This window comes from Cynoglossus semilaevis, chromosome 1 (assembly GCF_000523025.1).
Source record: "Cynoglossus semilaevis isolate Cse_v1.0 chromosome 1, Cse_v1.0, whole genome shotgun sequence".
NCBI classification, from domain to species: domain Eukaryota; kingdom Metazoa; phylum Chordata; class Actinopteri; order Pleuronectiformes; family Cynoglossidae; genus Cynoglossus; species Cynoglossus semilaevis.
In genome coordinates this window covers 7,600,464-7,622,641 of record NC_024307.1, presented here as the reverse complement: position 1 = coordinate 7,622,641, position 22,178 = coordinate 7,600,464, and the positions used below count along the sequence as shown (strand labels likewise).

General features: G+C 39.2%; 2 protein-coding genes across 6 annotated transcripts in view; both read right to left on the bottom strand.

Annotated features, from left to right (window-relative positions):
- LOC103377674 (kinase D interacting substrate 220) overlaps positions 1-842 on the bottom strand; it is a 45,519-nt gene extending 44,677 nt beyond the window's left edge. For all 3 annotated transcript variants that reach the window (XM_008308586.3, XM_025061731.1, XM_008308603.3), the window contains exon 1: positions 691-842. The gene's annotated coding sequence lies outside the window, so the exon portion shown is untranslated. The remainder of the gene's footprint in view (positions 1-690) is intronic.
- A 537-nt stretch (positions 843-1,379) lies between these two features.
- LOC103377665 (lysophospholipid acyltransferase 2) overlaps positions 1,380-22,178 on the bottom strand; it is a 42,908-nt gene continuing 22,109 nt past the window's right edge. The window contains exons 2-13 of one of the 3 annotated variants that reach the window (XM_017037469.2): positions 21,409-21,486; positions 16,274-16,387; positions 15,480-15,575; positions 13,690-13,745; positions 10,787-10,841; positions 9,332-9,518; positions 8,048-8,240; positions 7,574-7,677; positions 7,418-7,482; positions 6,450-6,582; positions 5,502-5,653; positions 1,380-3,717 (exon numbers count right to left, since the gene is read on the bottom strand). In XM_017037469.2, coding sequence (XP_016892958.1) covers positions 3,537-3,717; positions 5,502-5,653; positions 6,450-6,582; positions 7,418-7,482; positions 7,574-7,677; positions 8,048-8,240; positions 9,332-9,518; positions 10,787-10,841; positions 13,690-13,745; positions 15,480-15,556 — 1,203 coding nt within the window. In that variant the 5' untranslated portion in view covers positions 15,557-15,575; positions 16,274-16,387; positions 21,409-21,486 and the 3' untranslated portion in view covers positions 1,380-3,536. The remainder of the gene's footprint in view (positions 3,718-5,501; positions 5,654-6,449; positions 6,583-7,417; positions 7,483-7,573; positions 7,678-8,047; positions 8,241-9,331; positions 9,519-10,786; positions 10,842-13,689; positions 13,746-15,479; positions 15,576-16,273; positions 16,388-21,408; positions 21,487-22,178) is intronic. The other 2 variants (XM_008308552.3, XM_025061743.1) reach the window with 2 other exon arrangements.

Genomic DNA, 22,178 nt, shown 5'->3' with positions numbered 1-22,178 from the left:
AAAAAAAAGACCCCTGACTGACCTCAATGTTTGATATAGGGGAAATTATTTATTTTTATAAAATAAAAATGCATTAAACACTTGTTTAAAACTTTAGGTTTTAGTGTATTTCTACTTTTTGCTGTTTTATTTCAACTTCAGCCAGAAATCAGTGTTTAAAGCACCCTCTGCAGGACTGGAGATGTGTTATATTTCTGAACAATTGCTTGCTTCTCCTTTGTTAAAACTTTGGTTTACATACAGTAATATTTGGGGAAGGTGGGGGGTTACGAAAAATTGGAAATAAAGTTTAGTCAAACACGCGCTGTTTCTGTTTCTGTGTCTCCAGACAGTGTCTACAGCTGTTGATAGGAAATCTGTTTCTGTCGACTCCTGCTCACAAAAGTAAACAGCTGGATGGCGATTATATCACATGACCAGAAAGTGGCCAGGATTAAAGATACATTTGGGGCGAAATAACCCATGCGTTAAAGTCGCACCATTTACGACAGTCATTGGTAAACAACCGACACGACTTCCTGTGTGTTGCGCTGTCATCTAGCAGGAAAACAGCAGTTCGTTCGACTCCCCACGGCTGCTGTGCTATCGTTAGCTCAGAGACGCTAACTGTCCAACAGGTCTGTTCGGTTTTACCCATAAACGTAAAACTGCACAGGAAAAAGTACAGTACACACACAAAATAGTCCTTACCAGAACTGGTGTTGCTGCGTCACGGAGTACAAGTGTCGCTGCCCGGGGTGTTATGTCAATAAACACCAGTTTCTTTCACGTCATTACCGTCGCTCTCTGCACGCTTTTGTAAGCATAGCATTGTAAAACCTCATACAGTCAGGCTCCGCCCACTAACTCCACCGCTGGATACACACACGCACGCGCGCGCGCCCCCATACTGATATTCTTCGCAGGAAATACTTGGGGCAATAAACTAACTCTCAAAAATAACGTCAGAATTACTCCTCCATCTCTCCGAAGTAGAAACTTGTTTTCTGCTTTCGCTCATAATTGTTTGGGGTAATTATTTAATAGTTTTCAGGTGTTTTTCGGGCAAAATGCAGGATTTTCGTCAAGATTTGCCGCGTTCAAATGTAATTTTTCCTTATTTACAAATATATTTATCTATGAAAATAATGTAAAAGTTATCCAATATATGACTTATATTTATTCCACCATCAAAATGACCCACAGCATTAAAAAAAAAGTTCTAAACATGAAGTTATTTCTACACCTATCCTCCAGTTCTACTTCTACTTCTGTCTATGTAAAGTAAATTATGTCTGTTTTCCACTCTGTGGTAACAAAATATAGGAAAAGTATGTTCTTAAGAATAATATTAACTCTAATATGAAGTCACTGGTACAGATTTTTCATCATCGCGTTAGTGTTTAAAAATAATTTCTCTTTATTTTGCCACATAAATCAGAATTTTAATGTACTGTTATACAAATCTTTCAATAAATCTCCTTCTGACACAAAAATAACCATTATGTTACACAGGCGCACACACGCATACACACCTACAACAAGGACACATGCTCATACACACACACACTCACCAGAAACACACTCCCATACATGCAGACATACACACTCACGAAAAAAATGCGCCATTTGTGGTTTGGCACTTTGGACATATGGAGCAGTTTACATTGATCTGCTGGTTTGGGTGGCCATGCAGTGCAATAATCGCTATGTTTTTTGAAGAATGACATCCCTTTCTTTAGTTTGGGCCACACTCACCTACACAAGGCCCCAGGCTACAAACGTACTCTACATGAGACCACATTGACATGTACGGATCACATGAACACTGGTACACACACACGGTAATGGCAGGAATATGCAGTTAGAATGTCTTAAAATGAAAGTAAAAGGGGAAAAAATGTCCACACTTTCTTACAGCTCACCTCTGCCTCTATGTTATATATCACATGACACGAAAGTACCAAACCAACCACATTAACAGAAAGGACGTCGGAACTAAACTATGCACAACTCCAAAGTGTTTTTGATATCATGGGATACATCATTTCTCAGAGTACTGCTGCTCAAACATTTCCATAGTGAAGTGTCAAATTCAACTATTAAAACGTTTGTTTTCTGTTACAAAAATTCATCAAATCTGTTCAATGATACCTGTCACTGGAATGGGTGTCATAAAGAATACTCTGGTGGGTGTGCACGACTGGAGGTGAGCTGTGGACCCAAAACAACATGAGGAACCAGTGTCTCTTATTCAATACAGTAAACGCACCCTGAAACGTCGCCTAATCTAACATAAACGCACACACTATGGGAGGCCAGCTACCGACAGCTGGTCTGGGTGTTTTAAATTTTGTACAATACAATGTCACGTACATAAATATCACATTAGGTTTCCTCACATCCAAATGTTATGCGTGTATTGACCGACCAGAACCAGAGACATGTGGTCAGAATTTGGGAGCATTTTTACATTTATTTGACTCGTAATGAAACCTCATTATAATCAGTGTAATTAATGGGGTGAGTGTACGAATCAAAGTAGGTTGGACCTGACTGTAAACACTGTGTTTTATGTAATAACTAATTTCTTTGATACAACAGACATTTGAAAAGAGAGGAAACCTGTTGTGTTCAAACATACAAACACTAAAAAGTGGTCTGGTCTTACCCTTGAACCCCTGGTCAGGACTCCTTTAAAAAGTTTTCTAAATAACAACAGGGTTAATAAAAACTCCCTTTAATACACACATTTATCCTATGAGCGGTGGTGGTCGAAAACAAGCAGCAGATATGAATAATATAAAACAAAAACAATCACATGAGTCCAGTGTCTCATTTAGACTTTACAAATGCTGGAGGTGGAAAAAAACGAAGAGACGTGAAAGTCAGATTTCACTTTGGGAAAAAAATAATAAATCTTTGAATATGAATTCCTTGTGGAATTGTTACAAACACCTACGTACAAAACATATCATGTGAGTTATTCGTTAGAAAGACGTAGAAATTAAACAATGTTACGAGGATCCTAAGGCCTGTTTGAAATTTAAATTGGCAGCTGATGATAAAAAAAAGATGTTGGATTTTTTTTTTCCGACATAAACACATGTACTGTTTCCAGACAATGACAAAAACCCTCTACATACTTCACTTCCCCTGTGGTTTGAACTAAACCACAGGGGTGTGACCGGCTTTTCAGGCTTTTGCAGCATGCCATCCTAACGAAGTACATGGAGGGTTTAAGGCAGCTTGAAAGTCTTAGATTTCACTCAATGCAAAAGAACATTTATCACTCATTAGTTTACAGTGTGACCATTGTTACATCTCTGGTCTTTTCCATGTCAGAAGTGTGTCTGTCGTCTTTCTTGCTACTTTGCTTGCAATTGCCAGGAGGACAATGATGGGGTTTTTTTTCTCTTTCTGTTAGGATTCTCTATAATCTTCCAATTTTTTTTCTTTTGGTTCTTCCTTCTTGTTAACAAAATCCATTTCTCCGTGGGTTTCATTGTTCCTTTCAGTGTTTCTGGGCACAGGCCTGGCTGTCAACGTTCTGGGCCTCATGAGGTTTTGTCTTTCTGGTTGCAGTTGTTGTCTGTGCAGTTGTGCTCGTTCTGGTTGTCCTGTTGCCTCTCCTTCTGTAGGCTGTATGTCTGCCCTTTGACCTCTCTGCGTCTCTTTTTGACAGGCAGGGCCAGAACGACCAGCAGACACAGGAGGTGTAAGCAGAAATACCAAGACCTGTGTAAAAGAAGAAGGCATTAAAAAACACTCTTTGTCATACAGTAGGTGAATCACGTACGACTCCGCTCCAGAGTACAAAAAGTGTCGCGTTCATCGGATTCTCTGGTTTACGTTACCTACAATACGGTAGCTGCTGTGACAGCTGCAACTTCGGCAATAATCTGTGTTGACCTGGCGGTTTACGTCTGATATCAAGCTGCTCTGCTCGTCAAGCTAGCATGCAATAATTATCTACTACTATCTACTATTATAGTGAATAAAAGTAAGAAAACATGTTCTAAATGTTGATGTTTCTTAACATATTTTGTAGCATTGTCTCTGGGTCTTCAAAGGGGTCCCCATCCAGAGGCTAATGCTTTTTGGGGGCCTCGACATGAAAAACTTTGGGAACCTTTGCTCTAGACCATCAAAAACACACAAGCAGTGCATAGATTAGAAGCTGGCGACAGACTACATAAACACTTTTTATATATTATAGCTCAATATCCATTCCAGGATCTAAACACTGTGACAGAAAATACGATGTAAACCCTGTTTCACCACCAAGTCCTTCTTACATCTCTGTGCCTTTAATGACTCTTTAATTCCTGCCACGTGTTGATTTAACACTCATCCCTTACCCTCCCTCACTCTGAACGGCACTGGCCATTGTCTGCTTTTATTGCATGGCATGGCGGCAGGCGAGCACCGTTAAAGACCCGCTTAAGTTACCTCCACATCATCAATCCTGCCTGTCCTTTGCTCATTAAGCTGTCTCATTAACTCTTACAGCCTGTTTAGGCTAACAGAATGGAACCAGGTTAATGAAAGTGTGAATTTGCAACACTGTAGGCACTGACTTAATGTACAAGCATGATGGATATATCTATAATGAACAAAACAATTAGAATTATAGCTCTCTCTAAACCAAAACAGTTAAAATGGAAAGGAAGGGATTTTTTTAAATAATTCAATTACTTAAGTTATCCTTCCTGAAGGCTCACATACAGATGTGATCGAATTGATGAAAATAATGTTTTACAATAATAAGTCAGAATTTGAACTGCTGTTGGTTCAGCAACGAGCTCAATGAGCTCATGAAAAACTCTCTGTTTAAAAGACAAAGCAAGGCCAAAGAGCTCTCTGTTTAAAAGACAAAGCAAGGCCGTTTGAAGACTCCAGGTAATACAGAACTAGCAAAACACAGACAAAAGCTAGTAATAAAAAACATTAAAAAGAAATCTGTCAAATACCTCAACATTTGCTAAAAGATAATGGATTATTGTGTTATCTACATTAAAAAATGTATTTGTGAATATATGTTTACCAAATACATATATAAAAAAGTAGTCTTTTAGCAATGTGACTGCTCTTAGCCAACGAGTTAGCATGTAGGTTTGTAGAACTTCCTAAATAATAAAATAAAATAAAATTAGAAAAAAAAAACAGTCGATAGTTTAATAAACAAAAGGCTAGAAATAACAAACTAAAGTCAGGAAATAATATAAGGAGCCAAATATTAGGCAAACAACAAGCTACACACAGCAATAATGTGTGCGAGTAAAACTCAAACTCAAACTGCCCTGTAAATGATCCAAAATGTTTTTGACAGCATAATTGGCACGAGACAAAACAAACATAAAAAACAATTATCTACTCCTATTAGCATGACAGCTACATTTATATGACAGGTAAATGAATATAATTTTGTGCATATTTTTGAATTTAATACCTTGAAACTTACAAAGAGAGGGCCGTAGTTATAACTTCACTGACTGTAAACCATTGAGTCAAACACTTACCAGTAGAATTTGAGTGAAGGCCCCACTGCCAGTAGGACAAAAGGCACCACTGTGTAGCTGATGGCGACCTGAGTAGCCGCCCACGTGATGACATCATAGATGCGCTTGTGCGAATCAGAGACCAGAAAATATGGTCTGATGTTGTTTCTTACCTGGCAAAAAAATGGGAAGAAAAAAAATCTCATCACTCAAAAATCTTGACAAAAGTAAATGAAGATGTGTTCTAAAAATAACCTTTTCCCTCAACATACACTTTGACTGAACTGGGCCGACTGACCTACTTTGGGAGATATCTATATATGACAGCAGGCATTACGTCACCGTTCTGCTAGTTGTCTCTGTCGCTATTATTTTTTTTTTCTGTTCTTTATCATAATCTTCAATTTAACAGTGTAGTACAGGCAAACTATGGCCCGGGGGCCGGATGTGGCCCGCTTGGCTTTTTAATCTGGCCCACAAAACTTTTCCAAATTATGTTATTAATTTCTATTTTCATTATATTTCTGCCTTTCCCCTGCAATACCACATTTCCCAATAGATGGCATAGACAAGGCTGAACGCATTTTAGCATGTTAGCCTTTACTGACATGTCATTTGTTTTAGTTCATACGAATGCTCCATCTATCTGCTCCTGACCCAGCCCCCCGTTTGCCCATGGCTGGTGTAGTACGTTTAGTCCTGTCACAAGAGTGACGAGATCAGTCAGAGCCGAGATTACTGGTAATGATCTTTACAGTTTAAATTAGCAAAAGCAGCGTAAAGCTATCACTAGCTCCTTAATCTTTTTAAGATGTTTGTTTACAAATCACTTGTGGTGAGTCTTAAGGGTTCACAGAGAATACCAGACCAAGGAAACCTCAGAAATGATCATTTCTCTTCATTATTATTAATGTTTTTTTTTACCGGTGACTAATGCAACAATGGGAGGAGGTTCTGTTCTGTACTCACGGCACGTGCTGCCATGGTCATGGCGATGCCTGTGACAAAGGTCAGGTAGTAGCCGGGGTAAACACCGTGCCACATGGCTGACAGCATGAAGGTGGCAGCAGTGGGGTTAATGGGACAACGCTCATAGCAAACCCTGCAGATGACACACACACACACACACATTACATCACCAGTGTCCAGTGTCTGGTCAAACAAACTGAAGTCGTACTTAGAAAGAAAGGTTCATTTCACAGTTTGAAGACGATACGATACAGATCGGACCAATCATATTAGCTCTGTGTTTTACTCACTTTGAGTAGTTTATTTGTTTGTCGTGCCATAAAACTGAGTATCTGTGGCAGTGTTGGAACTGAATTTTTTTTGTACCTGTTAAAATGCCAGCTAATTTTATTTAAGTGACCCAGATGTTTATGGCACAACTCTGTCCAAAAACCCTACTACAACAGCCCTTTAATTATAATCATAAACACCCAGTACTTCAGGCAAAATCATTTCTGTTTTAATATTTTTGGCCTATTTTACTCCTTAAAGTCACCCAGATTAATTTTGATTAACTTGGGTGATTTTAAATCTTTTGCTGATTTTGAAGAACACTTCTGGGCTTAATAAGAATTTTAACAAATGTCCAGAATGACATATTATCAAATTTTGGTCAACGGTCTTCCTTTCTTGGATGAAAAATTAAACATAAAACAATATACTAAGCGTTAGAGTTAAAGGATAATGACAAAATATATTTCTGCAAGCCTGTGATTAATCTGATCAATCTTCAATCCACAGCTGTACTTTTAAAGTTTCCAACAGACAATTGTGGATAAAGCCTTAATAATTTATTGTATTTAGAATAAATGTCCCCTGTAGAATTTCTCCTGGATCTTATTCTTTGGTCTAATCAGATTAGAACACATTGTTTATTTTGTTTTATCAAATACACCAAACTCTGTTGGAGAGTCTTGATGCTTTTTTACCTTTTGAGCCAAAGAGATGTCTGGATATTCCAGTTGTCTAAGAAGCTCTTGAAGCTGGTGGCTGACTGGAATTAGATCATAAGCACAAGATGTTAGAAGCTTAAAGGAAAATAAGAAAGCTGAGTATTTGAACAGATATCTTGAACAGAATTCAACCTCAATGTCCAGAATTCTGAGATTTGATATGAGGTCCCACCGAGGTGAGCCGTCTTTGTTGTATCCGTTGAATCCGAACCCGGCAGCGTTGTTGATCGCATCAGCTGCAGGAGAGAGGAGGACAAATGTTTCTGAGAGTTAAAACAACGACAACAACAACAGAAGCAGCAGTGATGGACGGCAGCAGCCAACACTCTAAGAACCAATGACACAAACAGATGGAGGCGTAGCATCACAAAAGATGTGGGATTTCTGTTGAACACTAGATGGCACTGTTTTCACAAGAAATGGTCTTTTCTTCTGACATCACACAGAGACTTGAGGAATAAAAAATGAGATCTTTGAAGTCTCAGCAGTTCACTGAGTTCACATCAGTTAAAGGAGCAGAGGAGGCGGCCAACAACTTTGTGTCTCCACTCGTAACTTCAGTGGGTGGCAACCTGTTCTAGTGTAACAGGTGCAATTCATACCCACCCAGTGTCCACACGAAGTAGTACTTTGGCCTCAGTGCCAGCATGGCCAGGTACAGGTAAACAACCTGCAGATGGAACGGTGTGGAACTGATAAAGTCATCGTCTATGGAGTGTTCCACAGGCAGCAGCTTGCACAGCGACAGATAGACGGCCAGTGAGAGGGCGCACGTGCACAGCTTGGAGATGACATCATTCTGGGTGGAGATGAGGCAGAGGACGAGAGAACGAGGCACAAAAAGATCCTGGTTACAACTCAATACACTCCGTCCCATTCACAAAAGAACAATACAGCTCTCTGTGGAGGCGTGGCCTGTCTCCAAGGTTCATTACTGTTGAAGTATAATTAGGTAACAGACATATTACAACTGTTATGTTCTTAACTAAAGCTTTTTAAGAGTAGTTAATTATGACTGTAATTGAACATTCGTTACAGTGACGACAAAGAATCTTAGGGAACGCTAGAAACAGGAGGATGTTCAGGAACCTGAAAAACTTACTTCATGAACGCAGATATTATTTAATTACAGATGTTAGTTCTGAATGTGTTCAAATTTAGCCAAAGAATTTGCCAAAATACAAACACAAATACAAGTAGAGGTTAGCCAACAATACATTAGTTGATACATGTCTTATAATTAGGTCAGAAATGGTAAAAAGTCGGCAACTGTCTGTGAAATCAAACTGCCAAAAGACAAGAGACAACACAAAGAAATGGTCAAAAAATAGTCAAATGTTGATTGTGTTCATAAAGCTGAACACAATTAGTCGAAGGTTTATTTAAAATATTGGCTTTACATCGCTTAAATTGAGGCAGCTAACAGAAAAGCTAACGAAGCTAACCAAACGTAGCTAGTTCAAATGCACTGCTTTTATCAACTACGGTTTAAAATGAGTCAGAAGATTCAATGAATCTGCATTGCAAATGATTGTAAATGTACCCAAAGATAAATCAGAAAAGCAAATATAGTTAAGGTTGTCTAAAATTATAATGTATTATGCTAACATCATAAAATTTGTTTTGCATACAGGAAATAAGTAGTAGTAGGAGTTTCATTAGATCATTAAATTGTCCATATTCCAGGAGACATGTATATTCATATATGCAGTAGATGGAATCACTTCAGACTCCTCTGGGCACCCAAGGCTTTTTACAAACAATTGTTCTGAGTGGAATTTAGCTCTGCAAAATCAAAACAACAGATCCTGATCTCTGTATGTATGTTTACCAATCAGTACTCAGTCTTCCCATTTTTAAAAAAGTATTTATTTATTTATTTTACTTTACCTTAGGTGAGGGTTCACTTTGCTTGTACTTCCCGTTCTCCTTGCCATTGGCGTTCTCCTGGTGGCGTGGCTCGTAGCACGTGCCTTCAATAAAGGCCATGTAGTCGTTGTAGGAGCAGGTGGGTCCGGCCAGGATGCCCATAAAGTTACAATTGTAGCTCAGGTATTCCAGCAAGCTGGGCATCCGACTAGAGGGTCAGAGAGAAGAACTTATGTTTTTAAAAGGCTACGGTCACTTATTTACAGAAAACAATTGCTGTTGATAACTTTTCAACCAACTACATTTTTTTATTTCATTATCTGTATTTTAAACATATATTTTTTGGTAATTAATGTTGTCTGAGCTGGTCATACGTATGTGTTAGCATCGATTGATTGATAGTGTCTCTTGACATCGATTTCCGTATAAACAGCCACAGTCAGGGTGAAAAATACTGCAGTTTCCACTTGTTCTGGAAACTGACCAGATAATAAAATAATAATAATAATAGTATAGTATAATGTTAATAATAATATAATAATATAGTATAATAATAGTATAATAATAATAGTATAATGGGCGCACATCGCCACAGGGCGACTACTCCATGTTTTTGTGAAACATAAAATTGCATTTTATTTTGTGTGTATTTATACTCAGGGTCTAGCAGGTCACAAGTGATCCATTTTATGACAAAGGTTGTAGGCCGTATAATTTGTCCTTGGGCTACAATTGGTCCCCGGACCAGAATCTGCACATGGGGGGGTAGTTTGTCAATCAATAGCAGGACCATATATGGAGACAAATAACAGCCACACCTGGAATTGAACGGCTGATTTTCTCACTGTAAGGCAGAGGCATGAACCACTCTTGAACCTTGTGGCCCATGAGGCCTTTTTTATAGGTCTTCATACAACACACACGTGGCCCTCTGTTACCCATAATGCTGCTTCAACATCACACTGAAACCTATAGATCTCTACAATATACCATAGATACAAAACTTGTCCTGCAGCTGATAAATAAAAAGGTCACACCTGAGTCATGAACATTTACGTCACTGGTCTCTTCAGTACCAACACATGCCCCCTCCCACCCACTCATATCCGGCTTTCTGCAATCTTTCCACAGTGCAGCTGCAACCTCCGTGTGCAATACTAATGATGAGGGAAACTCTCTCTGCACTAGTACTGCGGGTCTGATAAGGCGTTTTAACAATAAAGGTCGGCAGAGAGAAGTAATTGTGTGGTTTCCTGGATACCAGGTGGCCAACAACTGCGCAGCAAACAGCAGCCAGAGAGGGGAGGCTGTGGGAGGAATTTCTATACAAGAAATGGAACGGTTAGTTGAACTGGTTTTTTTGCTTAGGCCTCGCTGTCTGTCTAAAGGCTGAATTTGAAAACGGCATCAACTTTGAACGGTTTCACGGCATTAATCCATCATCTGAAGCAGCAAAAACATACCTGAGTCACATACCTGATAGCTAGGTATTTCTGATTGGGGGTGAGCTGTCCCTCACGTTTGGTCAGTCCTGCGGAGAGACACAGAGAGAAAGACACTTTAATTACGACATATATAATGAGTATTACTTCTATAAAACTCTCCTTTTATGTACATTATAATGAGACAAGCACTTTTTGGGGGGGAGGGGGTGGCGGGCGGGGGGGGTTGCATCCAATTATATCGTTCATCAGAATAATCCTGCCTTCCTGCAGCTGAGTAAGCACAGCCAAGTGGGTGAGGGTTGAGGAAGGGAGAGGAAAGAAGATATGACGTAACACAAAGAGAGGGAGAGTAGGTGTGTGTGTGTGTGTGTGTGTGTGTGCAACCTGATAACCCGGGTGTTTCACTGTTTCCTCTGGCCCTATAATCATAAATACATCATAAATACTATCAGCGAAAACAGTTTTGAAAGCCGTTGGCGGGGGGCGGGGGGGTTGCATCCAATTATATCGTTCATCAGAATAATCCTGCCTTCCTGCAGCTGAGTAAGCACAGCCAAGTGGGTGAGGGTTGAGGAAGGGAGAGGAAAGAAGATATGACGTAACACAAAGAGAGGGAGAGTAGGTGTGTGTGTGTGTGTGTGTGTGTGTGTGCAACCTGATAACCCGGGTGTTTCACTGTTTCCTCTGGCCCTATAATCATAAATACATCATAAATACTATCAGCGAAAACAGTTTTGAAAGCCGTTATCTTTGTCACCGAGACAGATTGTAAAGGCTCACGTTCACATTTTCATAACTTACAGTCTGAAATTTATTTATACACCCTGGATACAGTGGGTAAGTAGAGCAAAGTTTAACTCCGTTGGCCCTCGGGACCAGATTACACCGACTTAATTATCACCATTTTATTATGAGATTAACTGTGAGACCTGTCTAACTATAGAGGCTTTAAAGAAAAATAGCAGTATTTTAATTTGTTACTAAATATGTGTGACTAGTAATTGATTAATCCACCTACCCAGTGACACCAATTGCTTTTGGGGAAGCTATTTGGGCTGCAGAACCACTGCTGGCCAGTAGGACTGGCGACAAGGAACTCGCTTTACCCTGGAGCAGCGGTTACCAGACCTTTCCTGCGGAGTCTAAATTTAATCTACTGCTATTGTCATTAATCTACAGAAAAAAAAGATTTGTAATTAGTACAACCAAAAACATCTTTTACCGTTCTTGCTTGGCCTGCCTTCAAGGGCGCGCCCCCCAATTTTGGCAACCACTGTCATTGACGTCAGCTTAAATCATTGATCATTTTCTTTTACAAAACATTTTTTCAATTGTAACGTAATGTAATGTGTATATATATATATATATATATATATATATATATATATGTACATATATACATATATGTACATATAGATACATACATACTGTATATACATATATTTATATACATACATATACATATATATACATATACATATATATATATATATATATATATATACATATATATATATATATATATATATATATAAAAATGTTAAATATGTCAATAATATGTTGATATGTATGGGTGTGGTCAGTTGTTCCAACAGTCAGTAATTTCCTGGAAAATAGTGCAACCTTGTTCGACCTTTTTTGGGGCGGAGCTAATCCAGCTACAGTTACTGGTGGTGTTCACTCTTTATTCACACTTCTATACACTGTATTCAATTATATTTCACCGTCTAATTTTTTCAACAGAATTATTATTACCATCATTAAATTATGTTTTGTTGAAACATAAAACCATTATCTGAGACCGTGCACTTTTAACAAGAAACAACAGTAAAAAAAAAATCATCTATTTATGGCTGTTTGTTTTGCCGCTTCCCTTAACAACTGCAGACTTGGATGAGATAGCTTTGTCCATTCTTTTATATACAGTTGACGGTAAAAACATGCTGCACTTTAGGTGCTGTGCAGAGGCAGCACAAAATTTAACATAAGCGGCAGTAAAGTTGGCAGTAAAAACCCTGGTGGAACAGAGAGAGTGTCAAACTGGCAGAAAATTGTATTATCCAGGTCCACGGTCCATCAAATTCATTCTTGCGTCTCGTCCAGCGGTCAACATTTGACCCTGCTCTTTCCTCCTCCAGTCTCCAACCACAAATATTTATGAACACAAACCCCAGTGTAGAGAAACCTCTCGTATATATTTCTAGTTAGCATACGTGCTGAGAGAAACCTCTCGTATATATTTCTAGTAAGCATACGTGCTGCACCACTAATAGCTCGTCCCCAGCAGGTGGACGATAACGTGTAACCTGAGCAACTCAAGCTGCTCAGAGTTAAATGTCAAGAGGTCGACAGAGGTCTCACGGCCGGCCTGCTGCACATGTCTGGGTCTGATTAGTACGACTCGTAATTAATGAGCGAAGAAACTCTTTTAACACCATGTACTTCGGTTTGAACTGAGTATGTGTTTAGAGTCAGGCACGAAATACAGAACGAGTAAAGTACAGCGTGCACACACTTCCTGATCAGGATACAGTTGTGTTAACTGGCTGACTGTCAGGAGATACAGCTAACCCAGAAACATACACTGCCTGATTTGAAACTACAAATCCAATCATCCACTTCAGATTTAGTTTCAAGTCTGACACTTCAGAATTCACGCCAATCATCCACTTCAGATTTAGTTTCACGGCATTAATCCATCATCTGACATCTGACACTTCAGAATTCACAACATATTCATTCATTCAAGATCGTTCCAAGACACTGCCGGTCTACGCGCCAATGAATCCCTCGGCAAAACACTTGACCCCAAGTTCCTCAGGTCGGCAGTGTGTAAAAAAATTTACGAGCTAGAAGACAGTAAAACACACACACACACACACACAGACACAGACACACACATACACATACACACAGACACACATCATGTCTTACCGTCATGTAATTCAAAAGCCATACTGGTAATCTTCTGTGTTATAACCATCATGGGCCTGAAACAAAAGCAGTGAAAAAGACATTTATACATTTATAAATATTAAAAACATAACACAGTTAAAGCTAGGGCTGTCAATCTATTAAAAGTTTCAAATTATTTACAGGGTAGTTGTTGATTAATTGTGATTATTCATGATTAATCACATCGATTAATCACAATCGGAAGTTATGATGATTAATCATGATTATTCAAGATAAATGGTCAGTCTTTATTATGACCAAAATTATTTTTCTGTATAGTTGTGGAGCAGTAAATATCTGTTTCAGTATACCTGTTTTTATTTGGGATATTTGGGATTTATTTGATGAAATTATTAATATGGAAAAATGTCAAGGAAAATATGTGAAAGTAGAACTCGAAATTTAGCTTCATAAAGTTGACGGATTTCAGTCATTACTGTTTATCTGCTTTGAGTTGCTTTCAAAACTCGGATGAAGGCGTTGTCCTCAACAGTATTAATCAGTCAAAACGTCGCTCACGTTTGACAACTGTGTCAGTCAGATTGTCACTTGCAGACTTATTTACTGCCCTCCTCCCTGATGTTGAATCCTTCGCTGGAGGTGATGGTATTTTCAGCTGCGCAGTCTGTGCCAATAATAACTTGTGTATTACAGTATTAGTGTTTGTTAAGTAGATCTGGATCTACCAGTAGATCACAAAGGGAGCACTAGTAGATCCTGAGCAATATATATAAACGACATGTTCAGTTCATATGAGTAAATATACAGTATATTTAGTTTTTTTCAATGTAGGTAGGGTTTTACCCTTAAAGCAGTACTCAAACAGTGGGGCGCTCCCCCCAAGGGCGTAAGGGGCTTCCAATGGAAGTGTGGACATATGTGTACCACAGCTGTGATGCATGAATGATAACAAACCTCCAGTCACTAGGAGGCAGCAACACACACAGTGGTTTGCACATATACAAATATCTAGCAAGAATAGATGGTGAATATACTGGGCATCCAGTGCATTCGGCCACTGTTTTAAAATTAATTGAAAAAAAAAATCAGATTAACCTTCACAAATAAATTAGCTCAAGTTAAACGTACATTTTGACAGCCCTAGTTTAGGACATAATCAGGTCGAGTTAAGTAAGTAGCCTGATTTCCCCATTCCCTTCAAAAACCACCACATACGTAACTACTGATCTGATAACAAAGTCTCATCTCTCATCTCTCATCTCATCTCATCTCATCTCATTTACAGTTTGATCTATAAATAGCTTGCATTTAGATACAAGGTCTAAAAACAACACCGTCTTCAAAATTCTTCTCCAGTGAAACTGATGGTTTAAGGTGTCGGAGGAAAAAGAAAAAAACCTCAGACAGTGAAATTATTAGATGTTTTCAGGAGGAAAAGCAGACATCGGAGCTGAAAGAGCAAAATCTCTGCTCCTGCAGAGCCAATATGCGTTTTCATGAGGTTGCTTAGAAACCAGCCTCCCCTTCCCCCTCCCTGTACCGTCAGACAGTCTGGACGAGTGGGGACTGACCACAGTTCCTCCTGTGGACACAGCTGAGCACTGCGACCAGCCCTCGCTCTGCCGCTCACGCTCAGACTGGCTCGGTCTTATGCAACGATCCCACGACACTCGCGGGTAACTTCCATTTATAGCTTGATTTGCTCTCCATGAAAGATTAAACAACGAAAGCCAGGGGAGGCCTTTCATGCGTTTAATTAAAAACCAACAAGACGTCAAAACGGCTCCTGTGCTGTTTGTGCAGCTCACCCTGTGAAATCTGCAGAGTACATGCCGTAGTCAAACACGTAGACTCGTGTGATCTGACATATGATCAGGTAGCCCATGGTCACGATGAAGCAGTACCTGCACAAAGACAGAAAAGAAAGGAGAAACAGTAATTAGGGATGATAATAACAATAAAAAAAACAACCCAAGGTGGTGGGTTTTAAAAGGTTGTTTTTCTGACTCAGTATAAATCACAGTGTTCTCAGAAATAGACCGAAGTTGGACAAAAGAGCAGAGGAGGCTCCGATAATGTGTCACTGTCTCACAATGGCTGCTGGTGGCAGAGGGACAACAGAACAGAAGACAGAGCAGCCTCGAAGCCTGAGCCACAAAGCACAGAACAAGTGAGAGGGAACATTCCACCGTTGGTGACAACGGGAGGATTTTTCTGTCCGTACAAGGAAGACAGAACAACAGCCAGAGTGACGCTGCACAGAGATAAGACCTAACATGATCTTTACATTCTCAGGGAGGCGACAGCACCAGACATGGTAAAAGAAATAAAAAAAAAAAAAGAAAAAGAAAAAAAAAGTGATTTACGGGGCATATGGCAGGTCAAATACATTTTATTTTCAATATTTTTAAAATTGTGCCACAAAGGGCACAAAATTCACTGATTTGTGATTATATTTACATTTTAATGGGAATATCAATTTTAGGAATTGATATTTTGAAGCAATAGCTGTGAATGCGTTGACAGGAGGGGGCGCAATACAGGTAGATAGATACAGCCCATTGTAAACCCCTAACACACACATTCATCTTCTAATTCTTACTTCTTTTCAGGGCTGCAAGGGGCTGGATCTAATCCCAGCAGTCAAGAGCTGAGGGTCAGGTACTAGAGCTGAGGGTGAGGTACACCCTGGACACTTCAGCAGTCCAACACGGAGCTACATGTAGAGACAAATAAAAATTTACATAAAAAAAATATTTTTTTAAAAAACCTATGACCGTGGTCAACCTACTGTAGCATTCCGAGATAGGTGTTCTCTCACTGAACTATTTTTGTCATTACACATTTCTAATACAAATGATGGCAAAATCTTTTGGCACAAGAAATATGTTTTAAATATGTAAATATATGCTTATATATAATATAAATAATTGCAACAATTATATAATAATATTTTACTCACACACATAAATATATACATATATAAATATATGTAACTATATATTTGTATTTCTATATGTATATATATTTATATATATAAATCTATGTAACATGTACATATAAATGTAAATATATATTTGTTATATATATATATACATTTATATATATATTTATATATATATACACACATACATATATATACACATATATACACACACACATATATATATACTGTATGTATTGATGTATGTATAGAACCACCAAAACAGCCAGGAACAGCTCTCATTAGTACTTATGAGTAACACGAGCCTGGAAAATGTTTCCCTGAACCACAACATGTGAAGTAAATTGCTTTTTCAGCGAAAAGTGCAAATAAGCTCTCTGTGCTCTGAGTTTTGTGTTGACCCTACTAATATTTACAGTCTGTGGCAACAACACATTTTCAGCAACCTCAGCACTCACTCCCGGCAGCACAAAGCTGCTCTTATCAGTGCAGATGTGAGCTACACTACAGTATATTTGTTTGTGCTCTGCTGCAGATATATTTGCTCGTCAGCCCACCGAGTCTTTACCCCTCATCTCATTTGTGTCTGAGAAATTCACAGCTCACAGGTGGGAGGGTTTCGTTTCCTTTTCTTTTCCCACACACCAGCTCCATCCGTGTAGGAGAGCGAGCGGCGCGGTGCACACAGCATCACAGGACAGTAAGAAACAGGTTATAAATACACAGCCAAAAAAAACCCTCAAGGCTTCTCTGTGAGGCGGCGGAAAGCGTATAGTAGCTAAAATTCTGCACACTGACTCAGAGAGATTTTCCATGTGTTCAGCATCCAGGTGTGACGGAGGAAATGTCACACCTTTGCCTCAGGTTTACAAGTATAAATATAGAACAGAGGTGTGAAGCTAACGACTCGTGGGCCATGTCAACATGTGGCTCTCAGTTTTAATTGGTTTTGTGAAAACTGCCCTTGTGTCAAATTAACTCACTAGAAGAGCAGCCATGCCAGTGATGCCTTTGCTGTCCTAAGAAAAAAGTGGCATATCCACCAAACAACAGCTAAATTAATCGGTGTTAAGTTGATGAAAAAAAATTAGCAGGGTACTTTTGCAGTGGTCCCAAGATTAAGAAGTCCCAGGCATGTTTTAGGCATGACATTTTTTTCAAAACACAGCAGCAGGGCTGTGTGTGAAGCAAGATCACATACATTACAAAACACAATAATTCCCCCAAATAAAATAAAACTATAGATGTATGTATATTTAATATGACATAAATATACAATAGTTTCATATTACGCACTTTAATTTCTACTAAAATATCATGGATGTGATCGTTTTTTTTTCAGCAGTTCATGGCACCATTTCTAATCAAACAGCCTCCTTTGGTACCGTTTCTGCCTCAACTGGTTCTTCCGCATGTACTGAGATCACAGTTGTCAGCCAGCAGGCAGTGCTGTGTTCACACTCAAGCAGTGCGAGTAGGAAAGTGTCTGGAACATTCCCTCACTCTGACACAACCCACGGTCACCGAGATCAGAGATGTGACAGCGGGAGATCTGCAGCTGACCAGGAGTGACCACTGAGGACCACGTGACAAAAGTCACTGCAATAACTCTGAGTCACACGTTCACATCAAGTGTTAAAGTCAAGGAATATACGGTGGGCTTCTTTCCACACGGCTGTGTACAGTGAGATCACTGTACGCTGTGGTTGGAGGGCAGGGTGTTTGAGTGAGAAAACAAACAGAGAACAAGCACCGTGACCTGCAACAGTGCACGTGTGCAGGGACTAATGTGCAGTGAAGTTTCTATTTCTAGCCTGAGTGCAGTCAGTGAAGTGGAGGATGACAACAACACACTGTCAGATGTGTCTGCAGTCAAATTAGATTACTGATTATTATAATTATTAATATTATTGTCTGGAGATAGAATAGATTTGTTAACCTCACTTCAAACTCACATCTGTGTCAGCCATCAGGATTACACACACAATGGACTGTGCTACATTCACTTTCTTTCATTTGTGTTGTTTTTTGTGAACTTCTTTATTATGGCTCCCAAACATAAGTCAGACTCTTCTGATGTTTTTATGTCCTATACCTGGGGTCAAACTCAAATTAACAGTGGGCTAAAATTAAAAACTGGGACGAAGTCACGGGCCAAACTGAATATTTATTGAAAAATTCACTGGAATTCTGCATGTTTTCCCTTCTCTTCAGATATGTAATGTAAAAAAAATTAATATGGAAACAAACAAATTGAATCTGGAACAACCAAAGATAAATATTATAAACACATGAGAAATTCAATTTGAAATCAAACACAGATCAGAGGTATTTGTTTCTCATTATGTCTCTTTATCTGTAGCCTTTTCAGTTCCGTTTTAATGCAAATCTGTCTCTTTATCTGTAGCCTTTTCAGTTCTGTTTTAATGCAAATCTTTTTTTCACCGGCCAAAACAAAAAAAAAAAACCCAGAAGAACATAGTGCATACACAAATCCTGCCAGTATACAGGGTCTATATACTGACAGGCCAACTCTGGTACACATTTGATATAATCTTGCGGGCCAAATATAATTACACCGCGGGCCAGATTTGGCTCACGGGCCTGAGTTTGACACGTGTCCTGGATTATGATGGCAAAAATTATAATTTTTGATTGCGAGTTACCTAGCACCATAATGATGGAATTTTGTCAAGAACCCAAAACACTTTGTCCTGCAGCAACATGGACGACATTCACAAATAAATAAGTATTAAAAAGTATTTTTTAATAATATGTTCATTTAATAAACCTACCTTTATGGATTTTCATAAAATGATAGTGAAATTAAAGTGAACAGGTAATACAAAAAAGTGACTGAATAAATTAATTGTAGTGACCTGTCATTTGGCACGGTGAACCAAGAGTTGGATGTCAACGTGCCTCATTTGTGATGCAAAATACTATGGAAAGTGAGTTCAACAGCCTCAGTAAACCTGAAAATGTCAGAGCAGTCTGTCCTGGTGCTGCTGCTGCTGCACTTTCACCCAGAGACCAACATGATGAACATGAACATAATAAAACATCAACAATGTACTACCAGAGAAAAAGACGAGGAGAGGAACTGAAGTGATTTCTCTTAAAAAATACTTCATAAAATTAAAAAAATAAATAAATGAAATTAATATATTCTGGATAAATATGAACTCATTTAGTAAATATTCACTCCAACAAACACTGGGAAAGACACAGCCTGTGGTTAAAGGTCATTTTATACCTGCTGTAAACCTGCTCAGTAATGATGAATTAGGAGTGTGTTGCTGTTATACTCAGATAACACACACACACACATCACTTATCATCAACTGGTGGCTCGCAGGCTTAATCCGAACCACGACTGGATTCCAAAAATAAACATACTGCATATTCCGGACTATAAGTCGCACCAGCCAAGGATAAAAGAAAAAGCGACTTACAGGAGTAGCAGATACTGGTACACAAGCCTAGAGTGCCCCCTAGAGTCTGTCAGTGTGACAATAAAAAACATGTAAAATTATGTATAAGTCGCACCTGAGTATTAGTATTGCAAACTCAAAAAAGGAAAAAAAGTGCGACTTATGGTCCAGAAAATACGGTAAATAAATACTAATAATGTTAGAAAAATATTTTAGTTTTTTATATTTTCATTTTATTTGAGTGTCCGCCCCCCCAGCTGTCTGTCCAGAAAAATTCTAGTCCTCTGACAAATATATTTGCTGACCCCCAACATAAATCCAAAGTCGCTACAGCTTTGTACAGTTTAAAGTAGTGTTGGGATGGAAATATATTATTCTTGCATTCAATGTGACCTGTAGTTTTCACGGCCTTTTTAGGAAGTGTTACAGAGTGGAACTCACATCACCAGGAAACATGTGATGTGACATTTGATTAAAACACTGCTGAATGTCAAAACATCATTGTTATTACTTCAGACAGCTGCCGTTACCATTAACAGTGTTTCGGTCCCTATTTTTAGTTCTTCCCCCAGGGGTAAACATTGTCTCTTTCCACCTGCCAAAACCTTGAATTTTGTTCTAAAATAAACAAAAATAAAACCCAAAACAATGCGTATGCATTTGTGTGTGTGTGTGTGTGAGCAGAGACAACAGTCACAGATGAAAACCTGGAGGCAGAATCATTACCACTGTTACCCAGACTCATGTTCTTTAAAAAACAGTGACAACAGAGAGAGAGATTTATTCAGGATGTTGTCAAATGTTTTTGTTCTGTTTTCACTTCTTCTTTCAGGATTAGTATAGTAGACTGGATGCACACACACAGTTCAGTGGGATTGTGACATACAAGCACATGATCATGCCGCTTAAACCATGTGTCAAACCCAAGGTCCGCGGGCCAAATCTGGCCCATCACGTCATTTAATGGGGCCCAGTCTGTTCTAATGTGTACTGGGTGCAATGGGCAAATACATGGCAGGTAATTCACAATTGATGGTAACATTGTGAATTTCATATTTTTTTAAATGAGGAAATGTTGAAATTCTTCTTTTCTGGTTAAATCACCTTCAGTTCTAGAGTTTCTTGAGTGATTGACCAGTGTTTCCCAAACTTTTTTTCTGGGGACCCATATTTTAAAAGTCACAAACCTTTGCGACTCAATTAAACTCCCGGAAAACATGATGCAAGACGACCCCAAAAAAAATCTCTTGCGACCCACCTGAGGGTCGCGACCCAGTCTTTGGGAAACAATGGTGTAAACAGTCCATTAAAAACCGTGCATGCCTTAATGCATCCACTGTGGAATCCACGTTATCTCACCTGTGCATGCGCTCCAGGCCGGCGAAGACCATTACGCCGTAGGACAGACCACTCTGCACCAGGAAGTGGAGGGAATACCTACAGAGCAGAACACATAAACAATACATTATTAATGGTAGTCGGAATACAAGGCCACGGGCTGGTCGGTGTTCTCTTTGTTCCCGCTGCTGTGTGATGATATCCAGGCAGAAGATACAGCGTCATATTTTCCCATCACAATATACAACAGTGGGACGTTACCGATAGATGGTGTATTTTCTCTCCCCTACAGCCATATGCTCCATCTACACACATTAATAGGTTCATCTGTTCAAACGTCACTGCCCACATGCTCTCGTGAGTGCCTTACGAATAGCAGGGCTTTTAAGCAACCCATCCACTAGGGGCAGTGCTGAGTTGACAGCTCGTTACCAGGTCAATGCCGATTTCTCAGACAACGGCAAAACTTTACAACAGTTTTAGAGTTTATGGAGATGTTCCTGCTCAGACAGAGGTCCAGACAGAGGCACGCGGGCCATGTTGTTGGTCAATGCAGCCTGGGTTGGGTTACTGGGTTGCATGAGGAAAAAGAATTCTCCCTGGTTTTGATATTTCTGTCTGTCGTCTTCTTCTTGTTGATCTTATAGCCAACATGAGCTATACTGGCCAACACAGATTATTTAGCTTGTTTGTAGTGGGGCGGATTTTGCAGTGCAGGTATGAAAACGTTCATTACTACGCTGTTCCACAGCAGCAGCGGCAGGAGCCACAGCAGCGGCGGCGACGCAGGG